The sequence below is a fragment of the Barbus barbus genome (assembly GCF_936440315.1).
Source record: "Barbus barbus genome assembly, chromosome: 38".
NCBI classification, from domain to species: domain Eukaryota; kingdom Metazoa; phylum Chordata; class Actinopteri; order Cypriniformes; family Cyprinidae; genus Barbus; species Barbus barbus.
Window position 1 is genome coordinate 22,063,229 of NC_136716.1, and position 26,158 is coordinate 22,089,386.

Here is a 26,158-nt window from a genome sequence, read left to right on the forward strand (position 1 = left end):
CCTTTTAAAATTTAATAAACCCCAATTACGAGTACTTTACTTTTGGAATTTGATTATATAACCCAGATTACATGTACTACACAGTTATTTATTGCATAAAGTATGTTTGTATGTGTATAATATTTTCCATATCAATAATATTTGTGTTGTAAATTTGTGTGGCAGGTAGTTTACCATGCAGTGGTTGAGTTGCATCAGACAAGTAACCTACACTGCATCTCCAGACAGGCCTGGAAATAATGTCTGCCTGCTCTGGACACATTTGGCTACGATATCAGCTCATATAATCTCCTAAGTATCGACCTCTGCACCTGTCCGGCTACAACACTTGATACCACTCCGCTGTTTCCTTCCCAGTTGTCCTCTATGGTTCCACTTCTCTCAGCACCTCCATTAGATGCCCACATAAACTGTATGCTGAGCTTTAGTCAGGGCGGCAGGGCGAGGCATTCCTCCCCTCGTAAACATCTGCTCTGGATGCAGCCAGTGCCTTTCACATCAGAGAGGCAGTGAAGGGATGGAGGGGGAGAAACAGAGAGCGAAACAGCTGTTCCCAACATGTCAATAGATTAAATAGCAGTTCCAGCCCTCCTGGGGTCCGTCGACTCTCCCACCATGATTTTACAGCTTCCGCTCTATAAGGATTTCGTGGTGGACAACCTGTGTGGGACAAAGCGCGCAGGCCTTCCAGTGCACGAGCATTGGATGGGACGTCCTGCACTCTTTTATAGGGTATTGCTATGGTAATATGCATCAGTTTACAAGTGCTGCGTGTAGAAATTGCTTGTTTTTTTTCCTTTAAGTTCCTTTTTCCCTCCTTTATCAGGTCAGGCTTGACGAATGCATCATAAATGGAGTAATCCTCTTCTCAGGAAAAATATTGTTTGACTCTGAGTGTCACGGAGCGAGTTTCTCACAGTGCGTTCTTTCATTATGAGCTGTGAACCCTGAGGAGGTGAGCACATTTCCCATAATGATCTTTGGCTCTCTGTGGTTTTTCTCATCCAGCTTGGATTCTCATTACAGTTTTAACAGCCTCCCAGACCTTCATTTGTTACAACAGCAACAGGTGGATTTCTCCTCTCTTTTCATTTACAGGCAACACAATGCTTTGAAATCTTACACTGAAATGCAGGATGATTTCATTTTTGGTTGTTAAAGCAAATGTTTACTTGGTTTAGTTTATAAACGAAACCGATTACAATTAAGAATAAATCTTTCTGAACTCTTCACGCTGAGTGACAGCTATAAACAGTATTTTTCTAAAATGCTCTTTAACTGCTGTTTAAGCATGTTAGGCAGGATGACAAACAATTTTGGCAGACGTCGGGCAGCAGTGCATCAAGTATTCCTGGCACGGAGTGTGTAAGGAAAACAGTATAGCAAAAGGCTTTTGAAACTGATTTATACCTACTCGCCACTTGCTTGAAATCAGTCATGGGGTGGACGCCTGTTTCTTGGGCAGAGTATTCCCTAAACTTCTTTAAACTCGCACAGATATATTTGGCTTAGGGGAACCCGCACAGTGACATCAATCTCAGAAATGTGGTCTAGTTCATACGTTATAGTGGTGGAAGGCGACAGAAGAGTCTAAGGTCTGTGCCAGAGTCAATAATGATGTAAAAATAATATATTGTAAAACGTCCTGTACTCTTTTTGAAAATGTTGCTTTTCTTTCATAATTCAGTATGCTTTGGAGGGAACTTAGACATTTTGTGATTTGTTTCATCTGATATACATTTATGCACATTTAGGCAGAAACTTTTACCCAGCGACTTATAATACATTCAGGGGAGGCATTTTGTAATTAGTTCTATGCATGACCTTGGTGATTCTAGCAACATGCTCTACTGTACATGACTTTTTGGAGACATAAAATCAACCATAAAAATTCTGTCTGTTTAGTATTTTGTTGGCACTTACTTTCATGGTAAATCACTATTCAGAAAAGATCCTTTTTTTTCTGACCCAAATATATACAACTGAAGATATTGACAGTTGTATATATTTCTTTACTACTTCTAAATGAATTATTGTCCACCCAGGACCTAAATCATAAATTAGACTTTGCTTGATTCAAACAGATGTTTCGAATTCAAACTAAATGTTAAATATTGACTCAGTTTGCAGAAGTGTGTAGTTCATACAGTTACTAACGCTTTTTATAAACGTTAATGAACAACGCTATAATTATTGTACTATTTAATGCTTAAAAATATTTTTTCCCTCCTCTTTCTCTCTCTCGCTCTGTATATATAGTTTGTCAAGTGTAAAGTGCAGGCTTCCCGAAGTCATGTAAAACCTGAAAATATCAGGACAATCTGAAATTTCGAGGCCCGTATTTTTTATAAGCTAATTATTAGTTTCTATTCATGTTCGAAATACATATAGTTAATAAATATAAACATATAAATAAGCTAGAAATGTTATACAATGTCTTTATCCAGTAATGAAGAACAACTGAGAAAAAGTAGGATAATGGAAAATCATTGGCCAGAGGGTGTGTGCTGCATCTAAAGCTCTTCTTCACGTTTTAGGCGGTGTAAATAATAAGCAGCATGTTTAAGCGCCACTTCTTTTGTTTTTCAAAACTGCACAAAAATAAAAATCCGTCAGCAACATGACTGAAAAATATCTACTGCAGCGAATCACAACTTTCAGAATTAAATGCGGTTTTGAAGTTTATTTTATTGCACCTCTTAAATTAATATTTACAAAAATACAATGTAAATAGTCTACCTAATAAATTGGAGAAATAATATGATGATAAAAATAATTTGATAGTTTAATGAGGTTGTGATTTAAAACTTTCATAAAAAACTTGATGGATCAAGAACTAGATTTCATATAGACTTTTTAAAACTATTTTGAGACTTTTTAAACATCTGGTAAATGTGTTGATATTTAGTTTTACTTGCATTAGTTGACTTTATGCAGATGAAGATTTATCGTCACAAACTTCTAACAGATTAATGCGATTAAATATCAGATTTTCTTGTGTAGTTTGTTATTAGATACGTATCTCAGACGTATTAGTATATTTCAGACTTCTGAGCTAAATAAACATAGAACTAAAAAAATAAAATAATTATCAACATTGTTCGTATTACGTTTCCTTAATCCACAAGTATAGTCTATTTAATTACTATTTAAAACTGATTTAGTTTAGACTATTAAAATTTAAGTATAAATGCGCCCTGTATGCAAAGATTTATTAAATAAATATACTAGGCTTAGTTTGTAGGAGAACTTTTCTGAAATCCTGATTCCTTTCTAAACCGTTGAACCGCGTAAAATTTGTAACACTTTGGAAACTCCCAAAAAACTGGAATAAAGGGATTCCGGTCTAATGTTTCTCTATCCAATAAGAGCGTTTAATCGGCTCTGCGACCAAGTGTCTTGTCTAAAATCCCCGCCTATATTGCTCTCTGATTGGCAGGCGTGTTTGAGAAGCCCCGCCTTTATTCAAATGAACGCTCAGCGGTTGGCTGGCCCTGCTGTCAATCACACGCATCAGCGCTTTATAAGGTCTGCTCTCTCAGAAGCGCTCAGACACTCGAGGATGCGGCCGGGAGCAGCTTCAAGTGCACCGGTCGGTCTCGATAGTTTTCTCGGTTCCTCCCGCAGATATGAGCGAGAACAGCTGACTAAACTCGCATTCCTAGATGTCCCGTTCACTTTGTTTCACGTCTGAGGATTTTATTGTGGACTCCAATGGCTTTTAAAGACTCCTGAGGAGGGATTCGACCTGGACCTGGACAGAACTATACGTACCTGTCAATATGTCCAGCTGGAGTGTGATGGTCTGCATGCACAGGGCTTATGGAATATAGCCTGTTCTGTCACCATTTGTACGCACTCTCTGTCAGTCCCGTGAAGAAGAAACTCGGGCTCCTCTTCATCATGCTGCTCCTCTGGGTCTACATGCTGTACTCCTGCGTGGGCTACTGTGCCACTATGCCACCAAGTTTAGTTGTGGACAATAGTAATAACAACCGAGCGAAGGAGACGGATTTCCTCGGTAAATATGCCGAGGCAGAGAGTGGCCGGCCGGACCTGATGATGTCCAAGCTCCTGTCCAGACCGCAGAGCTCGTGGACGGACGTAGAGTCAGATTATGACGAGCCCGCGGTCAGGAGAGCTCCCAGAGACTTCTCTAAAGATGAAGCGGACCGAGCTGAGGAGTGGGACGACGGCAGGAGAGTTTCTTCGCTGTCAAGTTTCTCCAACGGCTCGGGCAGTAAGAAGATGCCTCAGGCGATCATCATCGGCGTGAAGAAGGGCGGGACGCGCGCGTTGCTGGAGTTTCTGCGCGTGCATCCAGATATCCGCGCGGTCGGAGCCGAGCCGCACTTCTTCGACCGTAACTATGACAACGGACTGGACTGGTACAGGTAAGAATATTAATAATAAATACTCCAACTCTCCAGTCGCTTATATTGTGCTAAAGTGAAGTAGATCATAACAAATACACTTCCAAAATAGCTTTTGGTAATTTTTATTAATATGTAGGCTATTATTTACTGAATTTTAATTTAATGTTTTGTTTGTTTGATCCTCAGAAGTGTGTGTGTTAACAATGTGTTGGCATTTTCTTTTCAACCAGACTTGAGCTGTAAATTTAATCCCGAATAAAATTTAATTTGAGTTTAATTGCCACATTTACGCAGTAATTCGTATGGATTAACTAATAACTTCGTTGTCCTTTTACGACCACTTTGAGTTTAATTAGTTACTAAAGAAAATTATTAAAAAAAAAATATAAATAAAGTTGTAAAATCGCAAATTTAAACTTGAATTGAACGAATGCAACTTGTTTAATATTTCTATAAAATAAGAAATAGCCTTACGATATATTCAAAATGAGAGAAAACGGAGAATATAAAGTAGCTACACGGCTTTTGAATTCATAAGGCAACTCTTTTTTTTTAAATTCATAATTTATCTGAGCTCTAATAGGCTTGTTTGTTTGTCTGCTGCGTATTTCTTATTAATAAGCAACGTGAACCAAATTAACACTATTTTATAGGCACCTTTCAACTTTTTTTTTTTTCAAGAGCGAACCTTGTCTTCCTTCATGCATTGGCTTTTTTTTTTTGTTTTATCTGTCATTCATTATGTAATTTTACCCTTTGGCTCGATCTCAAACCTTTCTAGGCAATCAAATGTAATTATTATGATGATATCTGTATGGTTGCAGTAGCGCGCGAGGCAGTTTTCAGATTCCAGTTTAAACATTTACTTTGGTTCCGCTCTTCCTGCTACTGTGGATCTATTAGACTCGGGGCTGACGTGTTGAACACGGTCCTTAAAATATGCATTAATTCAGGCGGATATTATTCAAATAAACACAATAGGTCGGTAATAATATTTTTTTTTGTGATTGTTATATATGTAGAGAGGTGACGCATGGTCTCTGTTGGACACACTGATCATTGCAGGTTAACGGACCTCTGCTTTTGCCATCACTTTTATAACTTTTAAAACACAAGTTCTGCATTTTGTTTTTATTTATTTTTTGGCCCAAGACCTCAGTTTTACTCTACATTTTTTTAAAATACGGATGCAACATGATTAGAGCAAATAATAAATAACTGTAAATATTTAAAATTGGAAAGGTAGTACTTTGCATTGCCCTATATGACCAAAAAAAAAATAAAAAATGTAGAAATGACAGAAATTATTAACTGTACTATAAAGTTGGATGACAATGATGAGAGCATTTCAATGGTGTGACTGACCTTAATTTTCGGTGTCTGAAATAAGAGAAATAGCCTAAATGGAAAATAAAAATCCTACATGAAAGTAATTTGACATAATGGGGGCAATAAAATTAGTAGCTTGTGAATTGTACCAGACATGTTTATAATAAATTTAGCTCAGTGCAGCTGTGTTTTTTCTTTTTATGTTGTTTTTACAACCCGTTAAATTCCATGTTAAACTTTTCGGCTTGTATTTGAAATTCTATATAGTTATGCATATGCTGTTTGTCTTTTGGACATTACTAATTGGCCTGTTTCATTTTATCTGAGGTGCCAGAACACATTATGAGAGCTCATAAATTGATTAGTCTACACTCTCTGTAAGAATTCCAGACATTTGTTTCAAATCAACTTTAATTGTAGATTTAGGATTTTTTAGTTAGGCTATACAGGCCTGTGTTGCAGTTATTTAAATGTGATGACATTTTGTTTAACTATTTGTTAACATTATTAATGTTTTACTGTAAAATGTAATGAAATATATTGTATAGCTTGCATAAGATGAAGCTGAAAAGAGAAAGGGGGATTTATTGCCCCCGAGTCTGTCTCTGCTTACCCCAGACACAGAGCGGAAAGAAACACTCAATAAGTTGATAAAACAGTACTGGACTGCACGCCTGTCTCTCTAAACGGATTTGCAAAGGTTTGAGGGGGTGAAAGCCCAGTGCTTTTAAATATATGCAACATTTCAGGGCCCCTATAACAAAAAACAGGACGGGTGAAAGAATGGGCGTTGTAGTGAATGCTCGGTAGTCCAACTTAGATGAAAAGGGAATTATATTCATGCAAGTTTAGAGGAAAAAATATTTATTTGATTAATTATTTAAATGCCGGGCCTCACTTCAGTCTAATGCAAATGTAGGCTGATCCAGCAAAATCAGTCAAGATTGTCCCAAAATTGTTCCGATTCTTACATTAATTGATCACATATGCTATCTTTTAAAACGCGTATTAAGAGAAAATAAAGTGGTCAGAAGTTTTGATTGTAACTTTAATTATTTCTATTACATTTGTACCATAAAGTGAGTCGAAACAAATTATTTTTGCCAAAAGATCACCAGGGTAGGTTTTTTTTTTAATTAATTTTTTTTTTTTTTTCTGTAAAAAGTGAAGTTGTCTGGTCAGTGGATGTGGGATGTAAAACCAGGGTTTTCCTCTAAAATGCTTTTTTTATTAAATTTTTTCCCTTCTAAAAATGTTCTAAATGAAGAGCAGATCCTTTACCAAGTTACATAGTTGATTGAAAGTAACTCTGTCGAGTAAACAACCGATAAATTACATGTAAAAATCCAGAAGATGAAAACACTGGGCGTTGAAGGGTATAATGCTTGTTTTCCACTCTTATGAGAAAGTTTTCTGTCTCAAGTTTTACAGGATTCACATGCCATTGCAGCTGATTTGAGTTGGATATTCGATGCCACAGAGAAATTCTATATCTGGCCATTCTAACGCTGTTTGGGTTGAAGATACGGGGCACAAACAAATGCAGACTTGTGGTTTTTTTTTTCACTTTTACTCTGACTTTTCGCTCTCTTTTCTGTTTCCAACGTCTCTGTGTGACCTGGTCTAAAACAGAATTGCAAGCGTGTGTGCAGACAGATGGAGCGCTTGAGGTGAACTCACTGCTGATATGACCGTTTGGTCCCGTCTTGTCTTTTTAAAGTAAAATGGCCAAAATATATATATTTTTTTAAATTGTCCCTCTCACAGGACTGAACAGGACTCTCAATTTGAGTTTTAAGAGTGTCCCATATTCAGTGAAGTAATTTGCTGTGTAATGGAAAAGAGTTCACAGTGCAGAAACCATGCATTTTTAAATAATCCCAGTGCATGGAAAGCATGCAAGTCATTTTTAATAAGCTGTTTTACTGTGGATGTGTTAACTCTGTTTATCAGAATGTTGTGATTGACCTTTCTGTGCTACAGAGAGCTAGAGAAAGAGACATGGCAGATGAGCTTTTGTTCCTCGGGACTGGTTAGACCTGTTATATTGTAAGTCTGGTGTATGATTCATAGACATTCAAACATTATCTGCAGGCACTTCACATTTTATGATCTTCTCCCAAGAATGTCTAGTCAGTGTAAAGTTTGTAACAACTGCCAGTTTATTTGTAAGAGATATTACAGTGAATAGCTTAAGTCGTAGTGGACTGAATTGTTCAGTAATAACTTTGGCAATTCCCCTTTTGCAGTTTTCAGTTTCAACTACTTTTCTGATTTTTGAGACCATGCAAAATCTCTGCTGGTTTTGCTGCTTTTTTGCGGAGACTGATGATTTAATAAGCAGTTGCGTTGGATTCCCAAAATTCCCACCCACCCAAACAGACAGGGTCCCAGCTGGAACGGCAAACGTTGTGGGGGCCCTGGTGCTGTGTTTGACTTAATATTACATAATTTTCAAATCTACCAGAGCAGTTTTTAGTCGTCGACTCCTACACAATGCAGTTCTTTAGTGTGCAATCCCCGAGTCCATCCTGAGATTAAGGGTGTGTTTTCTGAATAGCAGCCATTAAACAACACGGTCCGTAACTGCAGGCCAACAAAAGGACAAGAGGAGCATTGTTCCATAAGAGGGAAATGCTCCGCAGAAAATCCCGTTCCGCTATCAGACCAGGGAACGCTCTTGGAAGCATGTCACTTGAAAGTTCTGAAGTGCTTGGAGGGCCGTGACCCCCTGCCACCTTGTCCAGATGAGCACTTCCATCCATGGAATGGCTAGTTCTGGATGGATGCCTCTGCTTTTGTACCCACACTCCATGGGGTGTTCACGCTACCATGTAGGTGACTCATACGGACGCTTTGGCCAGTGACCCCCTCCTTCCTGCTTGCACAAAGCAGGGGCCACCTTGTCTAAGTGGTACCGGGTGAGATCAAACCGAAGTTTGTCTGTGCCTATGGGGTGTTTTGGTAAACAGTGAGCTGTAGTTGACTGCAAGGGTTGGGTACTGACACAGATTTTGATTTGCAAGCTCTCAATATGATTAGATTCTGATTCATTTGGGCATATTTTGTCGTCTTTTTGTCTATTTTACTTGCATATGAAAAAGTTTATCTAATGTTGTAAATTATACAGGGAAGCTACTAATTTGGTACATTACAAAAATATTAATTTGAAAATGAACATCAGAGCATATATTATATTATATTGCTTTATTTTTAGTATATTTGATTTAAATATTTAATCACTGAAACAATAACTGATTTGGTGACAGCTCTGATGGATTCAGGGCATTCAGTGAAGGATTCATCAGAGTCAGTTCTCTACAATGGTTGCTCTGTATGAAGAGTCATTTGTTTGTGAATCAGAGTACACTGTTATTATTTTTTTTTTTTAATGTTATTGCATGCAGCCCGTGAGAAATACTCTAGAAAAATGTTTTCTTGCTACACTGACATAAATTACAAGATTATTCTAAGGAATTAGGAATCAACATCAAAAATGAAGTTTGTGTTTATTGAAAAATCAGTTTTTACCTACCACTTTGTTGCAGTGTAAGTGTGCGGTATGATGGTTGGTGACTTTTGTAGAAGAAACGTACACCCCCCGTACTCACACAGATAAGCACAAAGTAATGACTCAAGCCAGTTTAGACTCTCTGGGACTACATGTATTGATTCGTTTACGCTGTGGCGGGTTGGGTTAAAGGTCTTTGTGGCTCGGGTTATCTGTGAATCAGTTGAGCAACGTTGCCTCTGTAAAGAACATCTGCACTGCAGGTGAGACCCGATCAAGCCCTCATCCTGCCTGAACACACTCAATTGGTTGTTAGACTCCAAAACTGATGGGAATTAAATGCAAATATGTTGTGTGTATGTGTGTCTATAATATATAATAATATTTTTATTTAATAATTTATTATTAATATTGGTTCATTATTATTATTTTATTTACTTTCTTTGCCTGCAGTCACTTTGGTAATTACCGTAATTTGAATCTATAAACTGATCCCAGGTCAGGATTAAGGAGCAGCATCCATGAAAGCGGTTCGGTCTCATAGTAGAATAGACTTCCTCCACTCAGCTGGATCTGAACCTTGACCGGTCATCCATTCAGCAGTCAGCAGGTTGACATCCTCTATTGAGAGCCTGAGCAGAGCTGACTGAGGACATTCAAAGGACTGCCTCCAAATGATGCTTTAGTGTTGGCAAAACTGCTCAGCATCCTTTAGACCAAAGGATTATTCTGCTTTTGTGTTCAACCTCAGCTCTGTTTCTGCTTTCTCCTCTAGGGGAACTCATCTCTTACTCTTCTGAGAAGTGAAACACTTTTGTTTTTGCTATTTCTGTCCATCTTACCTTCTCTTCCATCTCTTCTTTGTGTTTCTGCTAAACCTCACATTGACTCCCTCTCGTACGTGTCTTCTCTTCTTGTATCTCATATTAGAGTCGGGCCCCACATCGAGCTCTAGTTCCCCCATCAGAGGCGGGGCTGTTGTAGGCCTCATTGCCCACATAAGGCCACCCCCAACCGGGCACATTGGTCAGAGAGAGAAAGTGGGCCCCTACTTGAGCTGGCATGGATTTACCAGTGGGGTAGACCAAGCAGGGAGGGTCTTAGTCTAGAGAAAGGGGCTTTCATTCACCAATTTACCACCGGCTAATTGTGAAAGGGATGGCCTGGGGAGAGGCGGACAGTAGAGGCCCACTGTGGTGGTCTGCCATTGAGAAACTACAGTCTCCTCCAGAGAAAAGCAAAATAACATGGCCGCCCTCAGCAGGAACCTCCTACTGGAGGATAAAATAAAGGCAGACAGGAACTTGATGTCAAACGCTCGTGTTTCTTACCCTCCTACTGGAATATTGTCTCTCATACACGCATTCAAACATCCAACATATGCAAACAATGACAAACAGGAGATGAGGGATTGTTTATAACTGATCGTTCAACTTTTGTCTTCCTAGTATTGAGAAATCCTTTACGTATACCCTCTCCGGTTGATTGGACAGTTTCAAACAAGAGAAATATGCTAGATAAAACCCTTCCCCTTCCAAATTTTATTTGATTTCAGTGGCCTGTTGTGTACGGACCCTCCCTCTGAGCTTGCAGTGAATCGGGCTCTTTTCAAACGAGGCGATAATTTGGATGTCGGATGTCAGAATAATGCTTTCTTTCTTCAACAAGTAAATGCTCATTCATTGTAGCTAAATAAACAGCATGTACAGGAGCCTGGGGGCTTCAGCACAAGGTCCGGTAATTGTTGGCCCATGTCTCATACCAGGTCTGTCTCCTCCCAAGTGTGTGATCATCAGAGCTCATTTTCTGAAATTGTGACGCCCTAAGGAGGATTATTAGCAGAAGCAGTGAGAAGAAACTTCAAGTGAAGCTATATAACCGCTGACTGCAGATGATTTTTTAGAGGCACAATGTTTGTGTGTGTGTGTCTGTCTGTCTATCTGGGAAGAAAGTGAAAATCAGAGGATCAGGGAGAAGTAGAGACCCCCTGAGGTTTCCATTAACCTCAGCGAGAAAAGAGCAGACAATTAAAGGAGCACACACACACTCTGCTGATGTGCCCAGAGGAGCACAGCATGAGCTGAGATCCAGGGCAACAAAGCCAGTGTCTCTCTGTAGCCCAGGAACTGCCACCACTTTTGTCCTCACACTTTCTCTTTTTAGCTTTTTGCATTGTTTTCTTTCACTCTTGCTCTTGTAGGAAAAGAACCAGCTATTAGAAAAAAGTAAAAACATATGACAAGTCTGTATGTCATCTTTTTTATAGTGAGTATTACTTTTCTACATTGTCAGTAATGACGAGGTGGCGATGGCGCAGTGGATAAGACACATGCCTTTGGTGTGAGAGACCCGGGTTCGAATCCACTGTGAGACACCAATGTGTCCCTGAGCAAGACACTTAACCCCTAGTTGCTCCAGAGGCGTGCGACCTCTGACATATATAGCAATTGTAAGTCGCTTTGGATAAAAGCGTCAGCTAAATGTATAAAAATGTAAATGTAAAAATGTAATGAACTGATTTACTCTGTTACTTTCTACTTCATAGAGTCTCTGGCTATATTATTGTATTGCATTATATTGCATTTAATGATGCACAATAAATGGATACCGTATTGTTTATCTGCCACTATTTTTGATTTATATGTAATGCATGCTCATTTTCCCTATTTTTTTTCCCTATTTTTAAGTTTAGATTACCTTCATCAAAGTTAATCCTAAAAAAATATTTTAACATATAATAACACATTTAATACACTCAAATCATTTACATATAGATTCATTTATGTTATTATTTACAATACATTTAATAACACTTAAAGCTTTTGCAAATTTCAAAATACATTATAATGCTGTGATGCCTTTATTTTGTTCGTTTTAGAATGCAATTTTAAAATGGACCTTTTTTTAGTTAGTCATAACATGAAATAAGTACAATTATACATATCAGTCAGAATTTAAATATCAGAGCATCCTTAATTGCATGAATACTCCGTAGTACTGTATGTTTTTACATCAACAACCAATCGGAATATCATTAGCTGAAGTCATATCAGGATCAGGAATGAAAACACTTGAAAACAAACCAAACTAGCAAGTTATTAGTTAACTGCTTTTTCTTGGTTTTTCTCAAATGTCTCTTCAAATCTGCATTATGTGGTCGAATGGCTTGTCCTCTTGGCACCAAGACTTCAGATCTTGTTTCTTGTGAGACCGTAAGGCCTTCTGGAACACAGACTGCAGAGAGAAAGGAAAGCAAAAACATTTGTCATCAACATGCCTGCTGAAATAGCAACCCCTGAAATCAAATTACACCTGTGACTTACGCACTCGGCTGATTACTTTCAGCAGAAGCGTTTGACAGTGATCTCTTTGTGTTTCACGCCAGTTATATTGTCTTCAACTGGCGCTGAGATACCAAAGCGGACTCTAGCTAGGCTATCGGCCAAAAAAACGTTCGTGAAGTTGCCTTAGGAGAGAGCTGTATGCTTCTGTTAGTCTTGTCTTAAACGTGCAGTTTAATTGTCATCTCTGGAGCTATCACCACATAATTTAGCTAATAATGGGTTAGCAATGAAGAATACTAGTCTTGAGGAATTTGTAAACCATTAACCCACAGCGTCAAAGTAATGCAGCTGTGCTGTAAGCCTCTGATGTAACCGGTTGACAGACTTGGAGGAAATTCCCAGCTCTTTAAAGCTCACCTGTCTTCAAAAGCTCCTCAGCTGGAGCAGATTGTGTGCCAAGCAAAACAGGATTTAAAAGGTGCATGCATGTGTGTTCTTGTGTTTGAGTGTGATGGCTTTGAAAAGTGAAAACTTGAATTGGATTGTAATCTTGGAAGTCTCCTTGCCAATTTTGCAACAATCTAATGAGGTATTCTACTGTCTGATGAGATGATCGTTTTGACAAGCCAACAGAACATTTTTACTTCCCAGCGTCAATCATATTGAGTCACTGAAACATTTAAATTTGTGTTCATCAGTTGTATGTATATATAAATGATGTATATGTAAATAGTATACATTGTATGTGGAAAAAATACAAGGCAACCTTTAGACTCAAGGCAAATCTGAACACTGTTTGGCTTTGCTAATAGCCTTAGTAAACAAGTTAAAAGCTCATCAAGTCTAGTTGCACTAAACACCGCTAGAGACTCGTTGTGTCACTCAGTGGGAATGTAAATGAAGTGTGGGACTGAGTCCGTTAACACCCTCTACAAACACCCAAAGTAAACAAGCTTATCACTGCGGATTAGCAAGAGCAAGAAAAACACTGGGGTACTGGCTTGATCACTACTAATAACTCAAGTAGATTCAATGGGAAGGCTATTGTTTGTTGAATTACTGCGAGTGAACATGGGGCAGTCAATACTGAATATAGGATACGTAATTATATGCATTAGGTGATTTGTTATAATGAAGTCTATTTTTTTTAAATAGAGTTGAGTTCAACAAACTAACTCATTTTTATTTTATTTTATTTACCTTTTCAGGATTTCCATTTACCACCTAAACATTTGCAGATACCCCAAATAAAACTGAATTTTGGTTACTATCAGCATAAATAATTTCTTCTTGATAATAAAATAGCTTGCAATTGTCAAGGACAAGCAATAATGATTTCAAATGCCTACTGGATTAAATATGACCCAGATTTATTTTAAGCATTTTTGGGCAAACTTCAAAACATAGTTCTAGTATTTTTGTTCTAGTATGTTCTAAATTCATACTTTAATAAAATATTTTGTCTTTTATCAATGCAAAGTCATTTATGTACAAAATAATGATTTACGCTGATTTTGTCCAAATCCTCACTTTTTACAGGGCATTGTATGCTTTTGTATGCTTTTTTAGGTATGACCCTAATATCGCAGAAACACCTCTCCAATAGAATCAAAGTTGCCAGTACAAACGGCTCTTCAGTACATGCTACAGCACTGTAAAGTGCATGCCTGAGTGAGAGAAAAGTGCACTTTATTACCCTGTCTCATCCCTCCATCTTTTATTCAGAGCTGATGGCAGCCTCTTCTTGCGCAGCCTTGTCGCTAACACACAGTTATTCCACTCAGCTGGCTCGACCGTAGGGCCGTAACTCAATGTGCACTTCGGACAGCAGAAAACACACCCCACTCTTGTTTTAAAGAGATTTTGGTAGGTGTTGAATGGCAGCAAATAAAGCTCAAACAGAGACTGGGCAGATTGCAACGTACAGAGCCTGAGGTCTTAGTGATTTATGCATGTTCTGCCCTTCTCAGAGGCTGCTGTGGTTTCGAATGAGTTTGAGAGCGAGAGAAAGAAAGAAAATGGGCCTGAAATTGTGGTTGGCACAAGTCAAGCCTAGACCTCAGTATGATTGCTGAGTAGATACCCTCTCTCACAATACTCACTTTATGTCCAATGTCTTTATATATACAGCACTACAGGGAGACCTAAATATATTTTTTTGCCCTTGACACCCTAAAGCAGACCAGTCTTCATCCCAAAACCAAAGCCCCCTGCTCTGAGAGAGAAAATATACAGATTAAACAACTCAATGTTTATCTTTAGTGTTGAGGGGCCAACCGTTCACAGTTTCATGCAGATGTTTTTAGCCCTTAAGACACAGATAAAGTAGTTTTCAGAAAGTCTGAGTCTGGCTGCTTGCTCAGCCATAATAATTGAATGAGAAACTAGATCAGCATATAACCCTCTTTAGAGACGACTCTAAAGTGTGTGTCTATTCTCGGAGAAAGGCAGGTCAGAAGTGTCTGCAATCCTCCCCGTTCTTTCATTATTTATCGATTAGAGCAGTCGTTCCACGTGAGAGAGGCTTTCTCCGTCTGTCGGATACAGATCCAGTGACGAGATCCGTCAGCGAGAATGTCAGAAACTGATGCTTAGACACACCAACACCTTAGACGGGCCCGACGGAGACGGCCGTTTACACCTCTTTATGATCACGTCAGGGTTACATGGCAAAGATCAGAGGCTGAGGAGAAACCCGAGGAAGAGCTAGACATGGAACGAAAAAGGTTAGGCGAGGAAAAGGTAAAATAATAACCGTTTGATGCTGGGATATTCATAAAACACACTCATGCGTGTGCTATCTACAGTATTGGCTTCAGCTTTGCAGGTTAAGAGGAGATCTCTGGCAATTCTCACTCAGGAAACCAACTGTCAGGAGGCTCTAAGTGGCTGTGAACCTCTCAAAATACAGCGGTAACTTAAAGCTGCTGCACACAAGCTCATCCTGGCTCTGTCGCTCGCTATTTTTCTCTTTCTTTTCTCCCCTCGCCACCCCATTACCATTCTCCCGGTGCTTGTGCTATAAAATCCAGCTTTGCTCCATAGATTTACGGCTGCAGTTTTGCTCTGCGGTTAAATATAATGTCAAGGCTCCAGACTCCGCGGGGTGTATTTTAAAACTACAGCCTCGCTCAGGTCTCTATGATGACAAAGAGCAGAAAATATTGTCTGTATGGAGAAGCCTGGGAGGTGCCTGGATTTACCAGATGTAGTCACGTGGCCTCCGTCGAAGACAGAATCTATATTTCCCGGCAGGCTTTCCAGACAAGGTAAAGTGGTCACTTGAAGTCAACCTTCAAACTAGAACTTTAAGAAGGTCAAAAACACAATTTAGTCATAAAATGATTCAGCCCAGAGAGAGACAGTCGCTTATCAGCTCACTCTCACCCGTTCATGAAGTGGCAGCGGGCTTTCTCCTGAACAAGCCCTCTGTTTCTTTTCTAGTTTTAGCCATCGTCTGTTCATGCATGAATGTCACGTCTGTTTTTTTTTTTTCCATCCTCCACTTCTGATAGTCTAAAGTGCTAGGGGTAAGAGTGGCAGCCTCTGGTAGGGTGAAGTGTCACTCAAACGCTCTGATCCTCGTGACACCAGTAGTCTGGGGTTAGAAAACTGTAATCAATAGTCTGATTATGAAACGGAGGCTAAAGTGTGTGAACCACTAGTTGCAGATGCAGAGAACCTTTTTTTCATTTACTCACCCATATGAGGTTTCAAATCTTTTGACCACAAATTAAAATTTGTTATTTTTATTTTATAAATTTGATTATCGTATGATTTTATTTAACAGATTTTAAGCATATATGTATACAATTTACTCATTAGGGAGAATTAATGATGACAACATACATTTTTGAGTGAAATAACCCTTAATGATTATGACGCACTTTCACTCTCATGCACAGGCAAGCTCTCAGACTACCATTCTGGCACAAGGACTGCCATTTCACATCACTGTAACTGCTTTGTGTCTTTCTGTTCTTTATCTTTCTAGCGTACCAAGCCCAAGCAACTGAGCTGTTAAACTCATTGGCAATTAATTTAAGTTTATTTGACTGCTGAGACTTTATTGCACTGCAGCTTACTCAAACAGCTCTTCAACTTGCCGCTACTGCAGTAGCGGTGAGTTCTTATGCTTAGGAGATGTCTATCAAAGACACACACACACACACACACACACACACACACACACACACACACACAGGTGCTCCAAAGCTGTGTCTGTTTTGACTTGCTCTTCAGAACCAAAGTGCAGGTACATCTGTGTTTCTCTGATCCCTCCAAGACTTTAAAGTGGTAGATATAAAACATGCTTCTAGTCCCAATCAGTTTTGTGTACACAAAAGAAAAAAAAAATACACAGCAAACAAACAAAAGCGCTGGCCTGAATATAACCGTAACAATGCTAGAGTTGAAAGACAGATATACTATAATCCTTGTCACTTGAAAGCAACGAGATCATAGATGAAGCAAGCTTGGGGGCATTTTGGGAGGCTACTGTCTATCTTAAGCAAAACCGGCTCTTCTTAACAAACCAAATACGACAGAAAACAAAAACATTGTTATAAAAACTCCCTTCTGTGTCTTTTGTTCTCTCTTGTGCTTTCGTCTGTCATTTTTTCCCTTTGTCGATTTATCTCTACTGGATAGAAAGCCTTTCATCATGCCCCTCAGGGTCATTCTGAACCTATATTGGAGAAAAAAAAAAACTTTCTGATGTTCTCTACAGCTTAAACAAGATGCACTAAAACGCAGAACCAAAGTTGATCCAGAACAGCTATGACTAATAGGTCATGGGCAGAATTGTACTTGGAATGAATTACGACAGAAAACCCAAGAGGCGAGAGCAATCTTTGACCTTGCCTCATCATTTGAGAGGAGTGACGCTTTTTATCAGTAGAATCATTTTGAGCACTCATATCCACTTTCTAATCCCCATTTTAATAATTAATATGCAGCGTATCTTTACCTGCTCCAGTGGCAGCATGCACCCGTTTGCCGGAGAGGCACTTGAGGCACACGTTCGGCTCAAGAGCTCTCCACAGCCTCCTCTTGCCCAGCCCTGAGAGAGCTGGAGAAGTGCTTTCTACTCGTCCTTCAATGGTCACCCTCCCCCTTTCCTCTCTGGCCTCTCCACGGCCCTTGCTCTTTCAGATCATTGAAGGACAATGCTCGGTTTTCAAAGAAAAGAGGGGAAAAAAGAGGGCCCCGGTGTCAAAGCTTTGCCTATTTGCTGACGGAATGTCTAAAAAGAAGCACCTCATAAATCAAAACAGGCAAGAAAGGCTATTGTTCTTCCGAGAGCTTGCCTACTTGTCTTCCTCAACCCCTTTCCTCCCTCCCTCCCTTTTCTTTTGCCCTCTGCCAAAGTAAAAGAAGTGAGGTGAGAGGATCGTTGGAGGCTTTTAAGTTTTTTTTTGTGTCTTGTAACTTTTTCTTCTCCCGCTTTTCTTGGTCCAAACCCAAGTTTGTTTCCACCTCCCTCACCCTGCCCCCAATAGCATTAATAGCAGCAACTGTTTAACATTGCAGCTTGGTAGTTTTGTCACTTTGCGTCATCAGCAAGGTTCACATCAGCAAGTAAGTCTATGATCCATCCATCCATGTTTTATTTTTATTTATTTAACCAGAAGAGACTCTCTGAGATTAAAAATCTATTTCGCAGGAGTGTCCTGGCCAAAATGGGCAGCAATACATCAGTTTCATCACAAAATATTACAACACAAACAGATTAGAGACACTTAAAACAATTACATACCGTTGAGTCAATTTCCATTTGCCGAATTTCTTGTTTTAAAATGATCCAAAGACAGCTAATTTTGTAATTTCAGTTTCGATTGCAGAAGATTCCAGTCGAGTATAACAATTTTGTGATCGAAGGAAGTATTTCTTCTGTGTATTCTAAGACAGCAGAGATATGAGGGCAACATCCCCAAAATGGCTTTATACATAATTAAATACCAGTGCATTTTTCTTCTGATAAGCAAAGACCAACTTACTCTGTTATACAATATACAGTGAGTTGAGGGTTTACAATTTAATATAAATTTTAAATCACCATGATAAACGGCATCTAAAGAAGAAAGAAGATATGATGGTGCGAACTGATGCACTACATCACCATAGTCAAGCACGGGTAGAAAAGTAGTAGTAACCAGTTTCTTTTGTACATTGAATGAAAAACAAAACTTGTTCCTAAAAATAAAACCCAAGCTTAATTTTCAATTTTTTCTTCAGTTGAGTAATGTCAGAGCTAAAAGATAGGACATCGTCAACAATAATGCAATAATAATATTTGTACTCTTTTACTAATTCGATCACGATACCTTGTAGGGTCTGAAGAAAGGATCAATTATCAATTATTTTTTTTTTAAGCCTGAGAACAACATATACTTGGTTTTATCAACATTCAGAAAAAGTTTTAGATTGTAAATCCGTGATTGGATGACATCAAAGGCTGACTGGAGCTTATAAAGGGCTTGTTGTCCAGAAGAAGCACTACAATACATGACAGAGTCATCTGCATAGAAATGAAAGTTGGCATCCTGAATGTCGTAATCAAGACTGTTTATATAAATGGTAAATAAAAGGGGACCCAGCACAGATCCTTGTGGAACACCTTTGGCAATCAGCAATGAATCAGAAAGTTTACCCTCAGCTTGTACACTGAGTTCTTCCACTTAAATAGTTTTTAGACCAGGGAATAACATCACTTGATAAACCAACACTCTTCATTCTATGCAGCAATATTTCATGATCCACTGTGTCAAAAGCCTTTGATAAGTCTATAAAAAGAGAAGCACAGAAATCACCATTATCAATCGAGCCCACAATATAATTTAGAACTTTTGATACAGCTGTTGTAGTACTGTGTTTTTTACGAAACCCAGATTGATTAATGGACAGCACTTTGTTTGCAATCAAATAACATGTCAACTGTTCACTGATAAAGCTTTCTAAGATCTTTGATAAAACACAGAGCTTTGAATTTGGTCTGTAATTATCTAATATAGTATAATCTCCCCCCTTTTAATAGAGGAACAACAAAAGCTGATTTCCGGAATGACACCGGTATTTAATTATTCCTTCCATCCATTCAACTCTCCATCTTTTTATTAGCAATTTTAATCCTTTATATACAGGGATCTATGTGTGTGTGTCTGTTTCTTTACTCCCCAGCACAGTAGGTGTGGGTGGTTCATTTAACAGTAAAAACCAGCATTATCTCTTCACCTCATTAACACCACACATGCACACATACAGCTCCTTTGCTTCTATTGTGCAATAATTAGTTAATAAACTTTTTTTCTAAAACCACACACTAAGAGGCTAAATATTAGTAAGCGAACCCTTTTATATTTCTTCCAGACTAGAGATAAACAGTTAAACCAGGCAGATGAGGGTGCGAGGGTGCACACAAAAAGTCACTAACATAATCTGTTTTCATTTCACAGAGATTGAGGTTTTTTTTTTCCCCTTGTGTTTTTTTCGCTCAAACCCTCACTCCAGTGTTCTGACAGAGCAGTAATCAAACTGATATTATCATAATTAGATCTGTGGCCAGCTCTTTAGAGAAGCCATGTAACCACACAAATCTGCCAACAGTTTTCCATCAAATAAATCAACACGTTACCTCCTGCAGCCTTAGGCTGTTCTCGCTTTCTGAATCCAGCACTGCCTGATTTTCAGTTGCAAAATGGGGATTTTTTCACGCATAGTTTCAGCTGTGTGATCTTGAAAAATCCTTTAGCGCAGAGAGTTAGTGCTTTGCAGTTGCTGTACAGCAAAAAAACAGCAGAATGCAGCAAAAATCTACAGCAGAAAAAAAAAGTCTACAGCAGCACCTGGTATATAGTTTTAAAATTGATGTCCTCATTGAAACACTCTCCATAGGTTTTGTTTATGATAACACCTCTCTCTGCTCTGGTGCTGAGGGGCTCTCACCTCTAACTAGTGAACACCAGTGGTAAAAATAGTCAGGCTTTTACTGAAGACTGTTTGGAGAGATGGAATAAACTGTGATCCACTTAAGTGTGTGTGATATCCTTCAACAAATTGTTTGCAGACTCTTGAATTGCTCGTAGCTTCGTTTCCACAGGGTGTAAATACGCAAAAGCAGGATTACACCAGACGCTGACAGCGCACTTCACAATGCGGCAGTAAATTAGCCCTGGTGCTAACAACAAAGCTCGATACTCCACAGACAACAGGCTAACAAGAGCTTTATCTGTTTGCCCACTGATACCCCAAGGAGGCTCATTCTGGATCTGTTGATTGAGTGTGGCTGAAATTCACACTTTGTTATCTTTACTTATCTCCATCCCTTAAATTTGGTGTTCTGTTATTTTCTTTGGTTTATTTCTCATTACATATCATCTTCTATGCCTTGAAATTTTCAGTCAGCAGAAGCTAAACTTTCATCAGATGTGTTTCCGCACTTTTTAACACGTCAAAGTTTCTGAGCGTGTGTGCCAATGAAATAGGATCCATACCCCCATGTGTCCATCAAAGTCCTCTGTTATCACCTCTTCCACTATAATCCACTCTTCCTGATTGGACGGGGTTGTGAAACCCAAGCCTGTTTGGCATTAACATGCATGTTCACTTTTCATTTAAAAAATGTCCCTTGATTGCGGTCCTGCACGTACCCTATCCATTTCACCCTGTAACTGCCTTAAAAGCAGATCACTGTCTTTAAACAAGGCTGAACAACTTTCATATGGAATGCACATGTTTTGAAGGCCTTTGCTAAGTGTGGTCATTTGTCGACCTCTTTAAAGTATAAGTCATTGTTTAGATCTGGGTGGTGAGTAGCATAAGACCGTTGTTGAGGTCATACTTTGGAACACTATTGGAATCAGATTCAGAATCAGATATATATGTGGATATTAAAATAAATAAATATACATATGTTTCAACATTGATTCCTGAATATTGGGCCTTCTAAAACAAACTCTACAATAATAGACTTAAATAACAGTGATTATAATACTAATAGCCAATATTCAGTATTCATAATGCATATTATGTTTTTATATAGTAGTCTATATGACTCATAAAAATGCAATATTGGTTGATCTGGGCATGATTTTTAGGGAAAGCCCTTAGTATTAAGTAGCTGCCATGCCGTTTAATATGGTTTATGCGTCTGTGACGTTTGAATGCATGTTTTGTTTAGCAACCGATGCTAATCACATTTGACCCAGAATCATGGCCTTGAATCGGCTCATTGATTGAGGAGCGCCACATGCTCCATCTGTTTGATTGCGTTATGCAAAGTTTTGTTTTCATTAGACCTCCGTCTTAACCCCCTTTCCTTTCTCTCTTTCTTTCTCCATAGGGACCTAATGCCTAAAACCCTGGAGGGCCAGATCACCATGGAGAAAACCCCAAGCTACTTTGTGACCCGCGAGGCTCCGGCCCGGATCCACGCCATGTCCCGCGACACCAAGCTGATCGTGGTGGTCCGGGACCCCGTCACTCGAGCCATCTCTGACTACACGCAGACACTGTCCAAGAAGCCTGACATTCCTACTTTTGAGAGCCTGACGTTCAAAAACAGGACTACAGGGTTGATCGACACCTCGTGGAGCGCCATTCAGATCGGCATCTACGCCAAACACCTGGACAACTGGCTGCAGTACTTCCCCATGAGCCAGATCCTGTTCGTGAGCGGAGAGCGGCTGATCAGCGACCCGGCCGGAGAGCTGGGCCGCGTGCAGGACTTCTTGGGGCTCAAGAGGATCATCACAGACAAACACTTCTACTTCAACCAGACCAAGGGCTTCCCTTGTCTCAAAAAGGCAGAGGGCAGCAGCAAGCCCCATTGCCTGGGTAAAACCAAAGGGCGGACCCATCCAAACATTGACCCTGAGGTTGTGCAGAGACTTAGAGACTTCTACAGGCCTTTCAACATGAAGTTCTACCAGATGACTGGGCATAACTTTGGTTGGGATTAACAGTGAATGGAGGACTCGTTGTTTTCTTTCTTTTTCTGTGTATTTTAAATGGCAAAAAGACATTGAGATGATTGCTATATATATGTAAAATGTACAGAAATCTATTTTATAATAATTTATTTTTAATTTCTAAGCAATTAATTCACTAAGCTGCCTAACCATACTGTACATAATGTCCGGCCCAACTCTAGTCTCACCACCGACATTCCACGATTTTGATTTGCTGTGCAATTTTCCATTCACAATTAATTTAATGGTGCTTCCGAATTCGCAAATGGTTTGACAAACAAAAACAGTTTGTTACGGGTATTGTGCATTTACAAACCAACACCGACTTTATTCAGTTCTGCTTGTCCAGTGACGTGTATCTTTGCGAATGGACTATATTTCATTCTCTGACCGCATTTCGTGTTTCATTACACTCCATATTGGCCTGAGTCCTACTACGTTCGGCTGATAAGCAAGAGAGCTGATCCGATGTGTCCCTTTACTCAATAACATGACGATCAATAGCCCTAATTGCTACTTACAGTGTCACTTATGTTTAGAGTTGACCGCTGGCCTTTCCTGTAATAATGGACCAATCCGTCGATGGCTAAATAGTATCTTGGACAACAGCAAGGCAGCATGACGACATTATGCTAATCGTGTAACATATCTGAACTGATCGATTAGCTTTTCTCCTGCCTCAGAAACGGCCTGCTGTCCTGTCTGAAAGGTTCAAAGGTCACGATAGGATTGAAAGGAACTGGATTTGTTTAAAATACAAGAGCCAAATGATGACATATAAGCCTCATAGATGGCAGGCCCCTATCTTTACGAAGAAGCTTTACTCCTACTAGAATATAAAACCCTTAACGTGAAGAGTAGCGTTTCTCCTTCATCCCATCAAAACACGTTTTCCGCCACATCTCAGTTCTCCTCTTCTTGCCAAATTTTAACAAGCTTGCATTGAGATGCCTCATTGTTCATCTTTTTCTCATGCAAGCCTTCATGTGCTTTTGTTTGTCTTTCTACTTGAAAGCGCGGAGAAACAGTCGGTTGCCCTTTATCTGTGAAATTCATCCCGTGACCGCTGAGATGGCGGCTGTCTCGAAGGCAAGATGAATGACTGGGCTTCGTGCAGCTCTGGTTACTGTTCACTCGGAGCACCTGATTCAGGATCAGCTCACAAGGTGTAGGGTTTGAAGGGTGCATGGAGCCAACATGTCACTTTTTACGCCAACATCAGGCTGAGATGCTCTTCCTGGAGCAGAATTGAAGGGGTGAGGTCACAGGAAGGTTTTAAGGCAGAATATAGCATTACGAATGTACTGAAACTTTGCCTTTTTCACCCCTATTTAATATACTGGAAAATGAAATGCAGAGGGAAATGTTTGTCTAATTGTTTATTTTTGGATGGATGCATTTAACAAAAACAAAACAAAATGAAAGAGTTCTGTATCAGCTCACTGATTTTTGTTTTGTTTTACTACATGCTGTGCCTCGAACCAGTCCTGTGCTATTCTAAGCCAACTTCCTTTCATTTAGAGAGGAGATTGTAATATTTATCAGCTGTGAGGACACAGCCATACGATTCATGTTGGCCTTCGAGTCTGAATTAAGGGAAATTTCCCAGGGCATTTTTCCTACTTTATTCAATTCAGCAAGTAATCAAATGTTCTGAGGAGGCAAAAGAGAAACAATGTGAACTGTAATCAAATCATCAAAGCTTGTTTCTTGCATTCACATTGCATTTTAAAAGCAAATCAGTTGGATGATGGCAGTGAAATCGGGTCAAGCAAATTGTCATCAAATGCTCGCCCATAGGGCCTCCTGTGATTTTTGAGTTCAGTGCAATTGAGTTTTTTTGGTCCAGAAACAACCGTCCCAGGATGTCAAAGTATTGCTCAGGCATTTTCTGGGTAAAGTTTGTCCCTCACAGATTACATGTGAACTGCATATGAATTCTGATCTGTCAAAAGTTGGTACGAGCAAAGTTTCATATCTTTGCTCACGGTCAGTGTGTGCTGATGCATCTGTTTAATGGTTGAGTTTTATTCAACCTCATAGAGATATCCAGATGTTAGAAATGTTTGTCTTACTCTGAGTATAACACAAATACATAGACTAGAAATTATCTTTATGTACAAATGATGAGGAAGACATGTAAACCAAGTATTTTGTGGTATCAAAAATTAATTTTACACCATCAAAGTGAAAAATGGAACAGATGTTTCTAGATAATTAAATACTGAACATTCATACTTTTGCTTTGTATGAAGAATAAAATAAAATATATATTTTACCAAACTACTTGACTCTGTCTCTGATCACAATCAATGTGCCTTCTTGTAGCATAAGACATGATAGATAAACAATTATTGACTATTGAATTCTATATGAAAAGGTGTTTCTGAAATAATAAATTTTTGTATAATTCTAAAGAAATTAATTTAGAATCAGTTTAGTTCTCCCATTAAAGCATTCATTTAGATTGATGTAAAATAAAGAAACTGTAAGACCATCAGTGAGAGAATATAAAGAAATAAAAATCGACATTGTAAGCAAATCACCATGTGTACATTTCAGTAGCCTGTTTGGACTTTTATTATTTATTAAACCTATACAAGTATGCCTATTACATGTAGTTTTCTTGAAGTTAAGGAAGCTCACCATATTTGAACATGACACTTTTGTTCTCCCCTCCAACCATACCATATACAGGATAAGTAAAAAAGTGAAAAAATATGTAAATATAAGCTAGATTCCGATCCAGTCATCACTGAAAATAGTTAGAACATGGTCTGAAAGTGAAAGGAAGGAATTTATGTTCACAACTCTGGTAAGACATGATTTATTTAGCTATAAAGCTGAAGATTCATTTGGCCTGCCATTTGTAGCGTTTTGTGTATATTAACTGTTTAATGGCTTGTTTTGGGATTCATTTTATTGTTTGACTTTATTTTTTCGCTGTTGCTGCCAACAAATCGTACGCATTTATTTAATGGCAGATTTAGGCTATGACAGCTATTGATCATGCTGTCACAAACAGTCAAGCTGTGCTTCAGTGAACTCTACCTTTTTTTTCACAGCAATAACTGGGGTTTTAGAATAGTTGTCTTGTAACCAAGACTTTAGGGGTTTTCTCTAAGGTAGCTATACGGCAATATGTAAATACCCAACTGACATGATACAAACAGTTCAAGAAGCTCAGGAAGTTGCCAGGCTGTAGCACTTGAAATGACCAATGATTCTCTTTGTAGTTTCTTTTCAAATGATTCAGAGAAGGATTTGTGCAGCATCTAGATCGGCACCTAATACACCTTCTTTCTCCATATTGCCTCATATAGAGGAGACAGTCAGTGGATACAGTCCTGCAGCCCACCCACTGACCCTCTAATGAAAGGACATCTCTGTCCATGTACCTGTGGTGAGATCCACCAAACACACTAGTGTGCTTATTGCTGGTCAGAGCCACCAGGCTGGCTATCAAACAAGACTGCAGTTCTTCTTTTTTGGGCAGTGCAATCTCTGGGGACAGGTGATTTGCACCTGGGTTAGAAAGTGTGGTGGAGCAGCATCTGCCATGGACACTAAAACCTTACAAAGCCCTATATGGGTCACCTGAGGATGAATGAGGGAACTTTTGTGTTCTGCTGGTTGTGCAGGTTGCTTCAAACTACTTTATTTCCCAAAAAGGTTTTTTCTGGAAGTTTG

General features: G+C 39.1%; 1 protein-coding gene across 1 annotated transcript; it reads left to right on the forward strand.

Annotated features, from left to right (window-relative positions):
* Window positions 1-3,550: 3,550 nt before the first annotated feature.
* On the forward strand, window positions 3,551-24,747 carry LOC306858041 (heparan sulfate glucosamine 3-O-sulfotransferase 3B1-like). Its single transcript, XM_079398401.1, has 2 exons — window positions 3,551-4,394; window positions 21,841-24,747. The coding sequence occupies exons 1-2, from the start codon at window positions 3,823-3,825 to the stop codon at window positions 22,457-22,459; spliced, it is 1,191 nt and encodes a 396-aa protein (XP_079254527.1). The 5' UTR covers window positions 3,551-3,822; the 3' UTR covers window positions 22,460-24,747.
* Window positions 24,748-26,158: the final 1,411 nt, after the last annotated feature.

What these genes read in the sequence shown, in the direction of transcription:
- LOC306858041 (XM_079398401.1), top strand. Translation starts at nt 3,823, where the DNA reads ATGGAATATAGCCTGTTCTGTCACCATTTGTACGCACTCTCTGTCAGT. An exon ending in AACGGACTGGACTGGTACAG is followed by an intron (nt 4,395 to 21,840) that starts GTAAGAATATTA and finishes CTTTCTCCATAG; the next exon opens with GGACCTAATGCCTAAAACCC.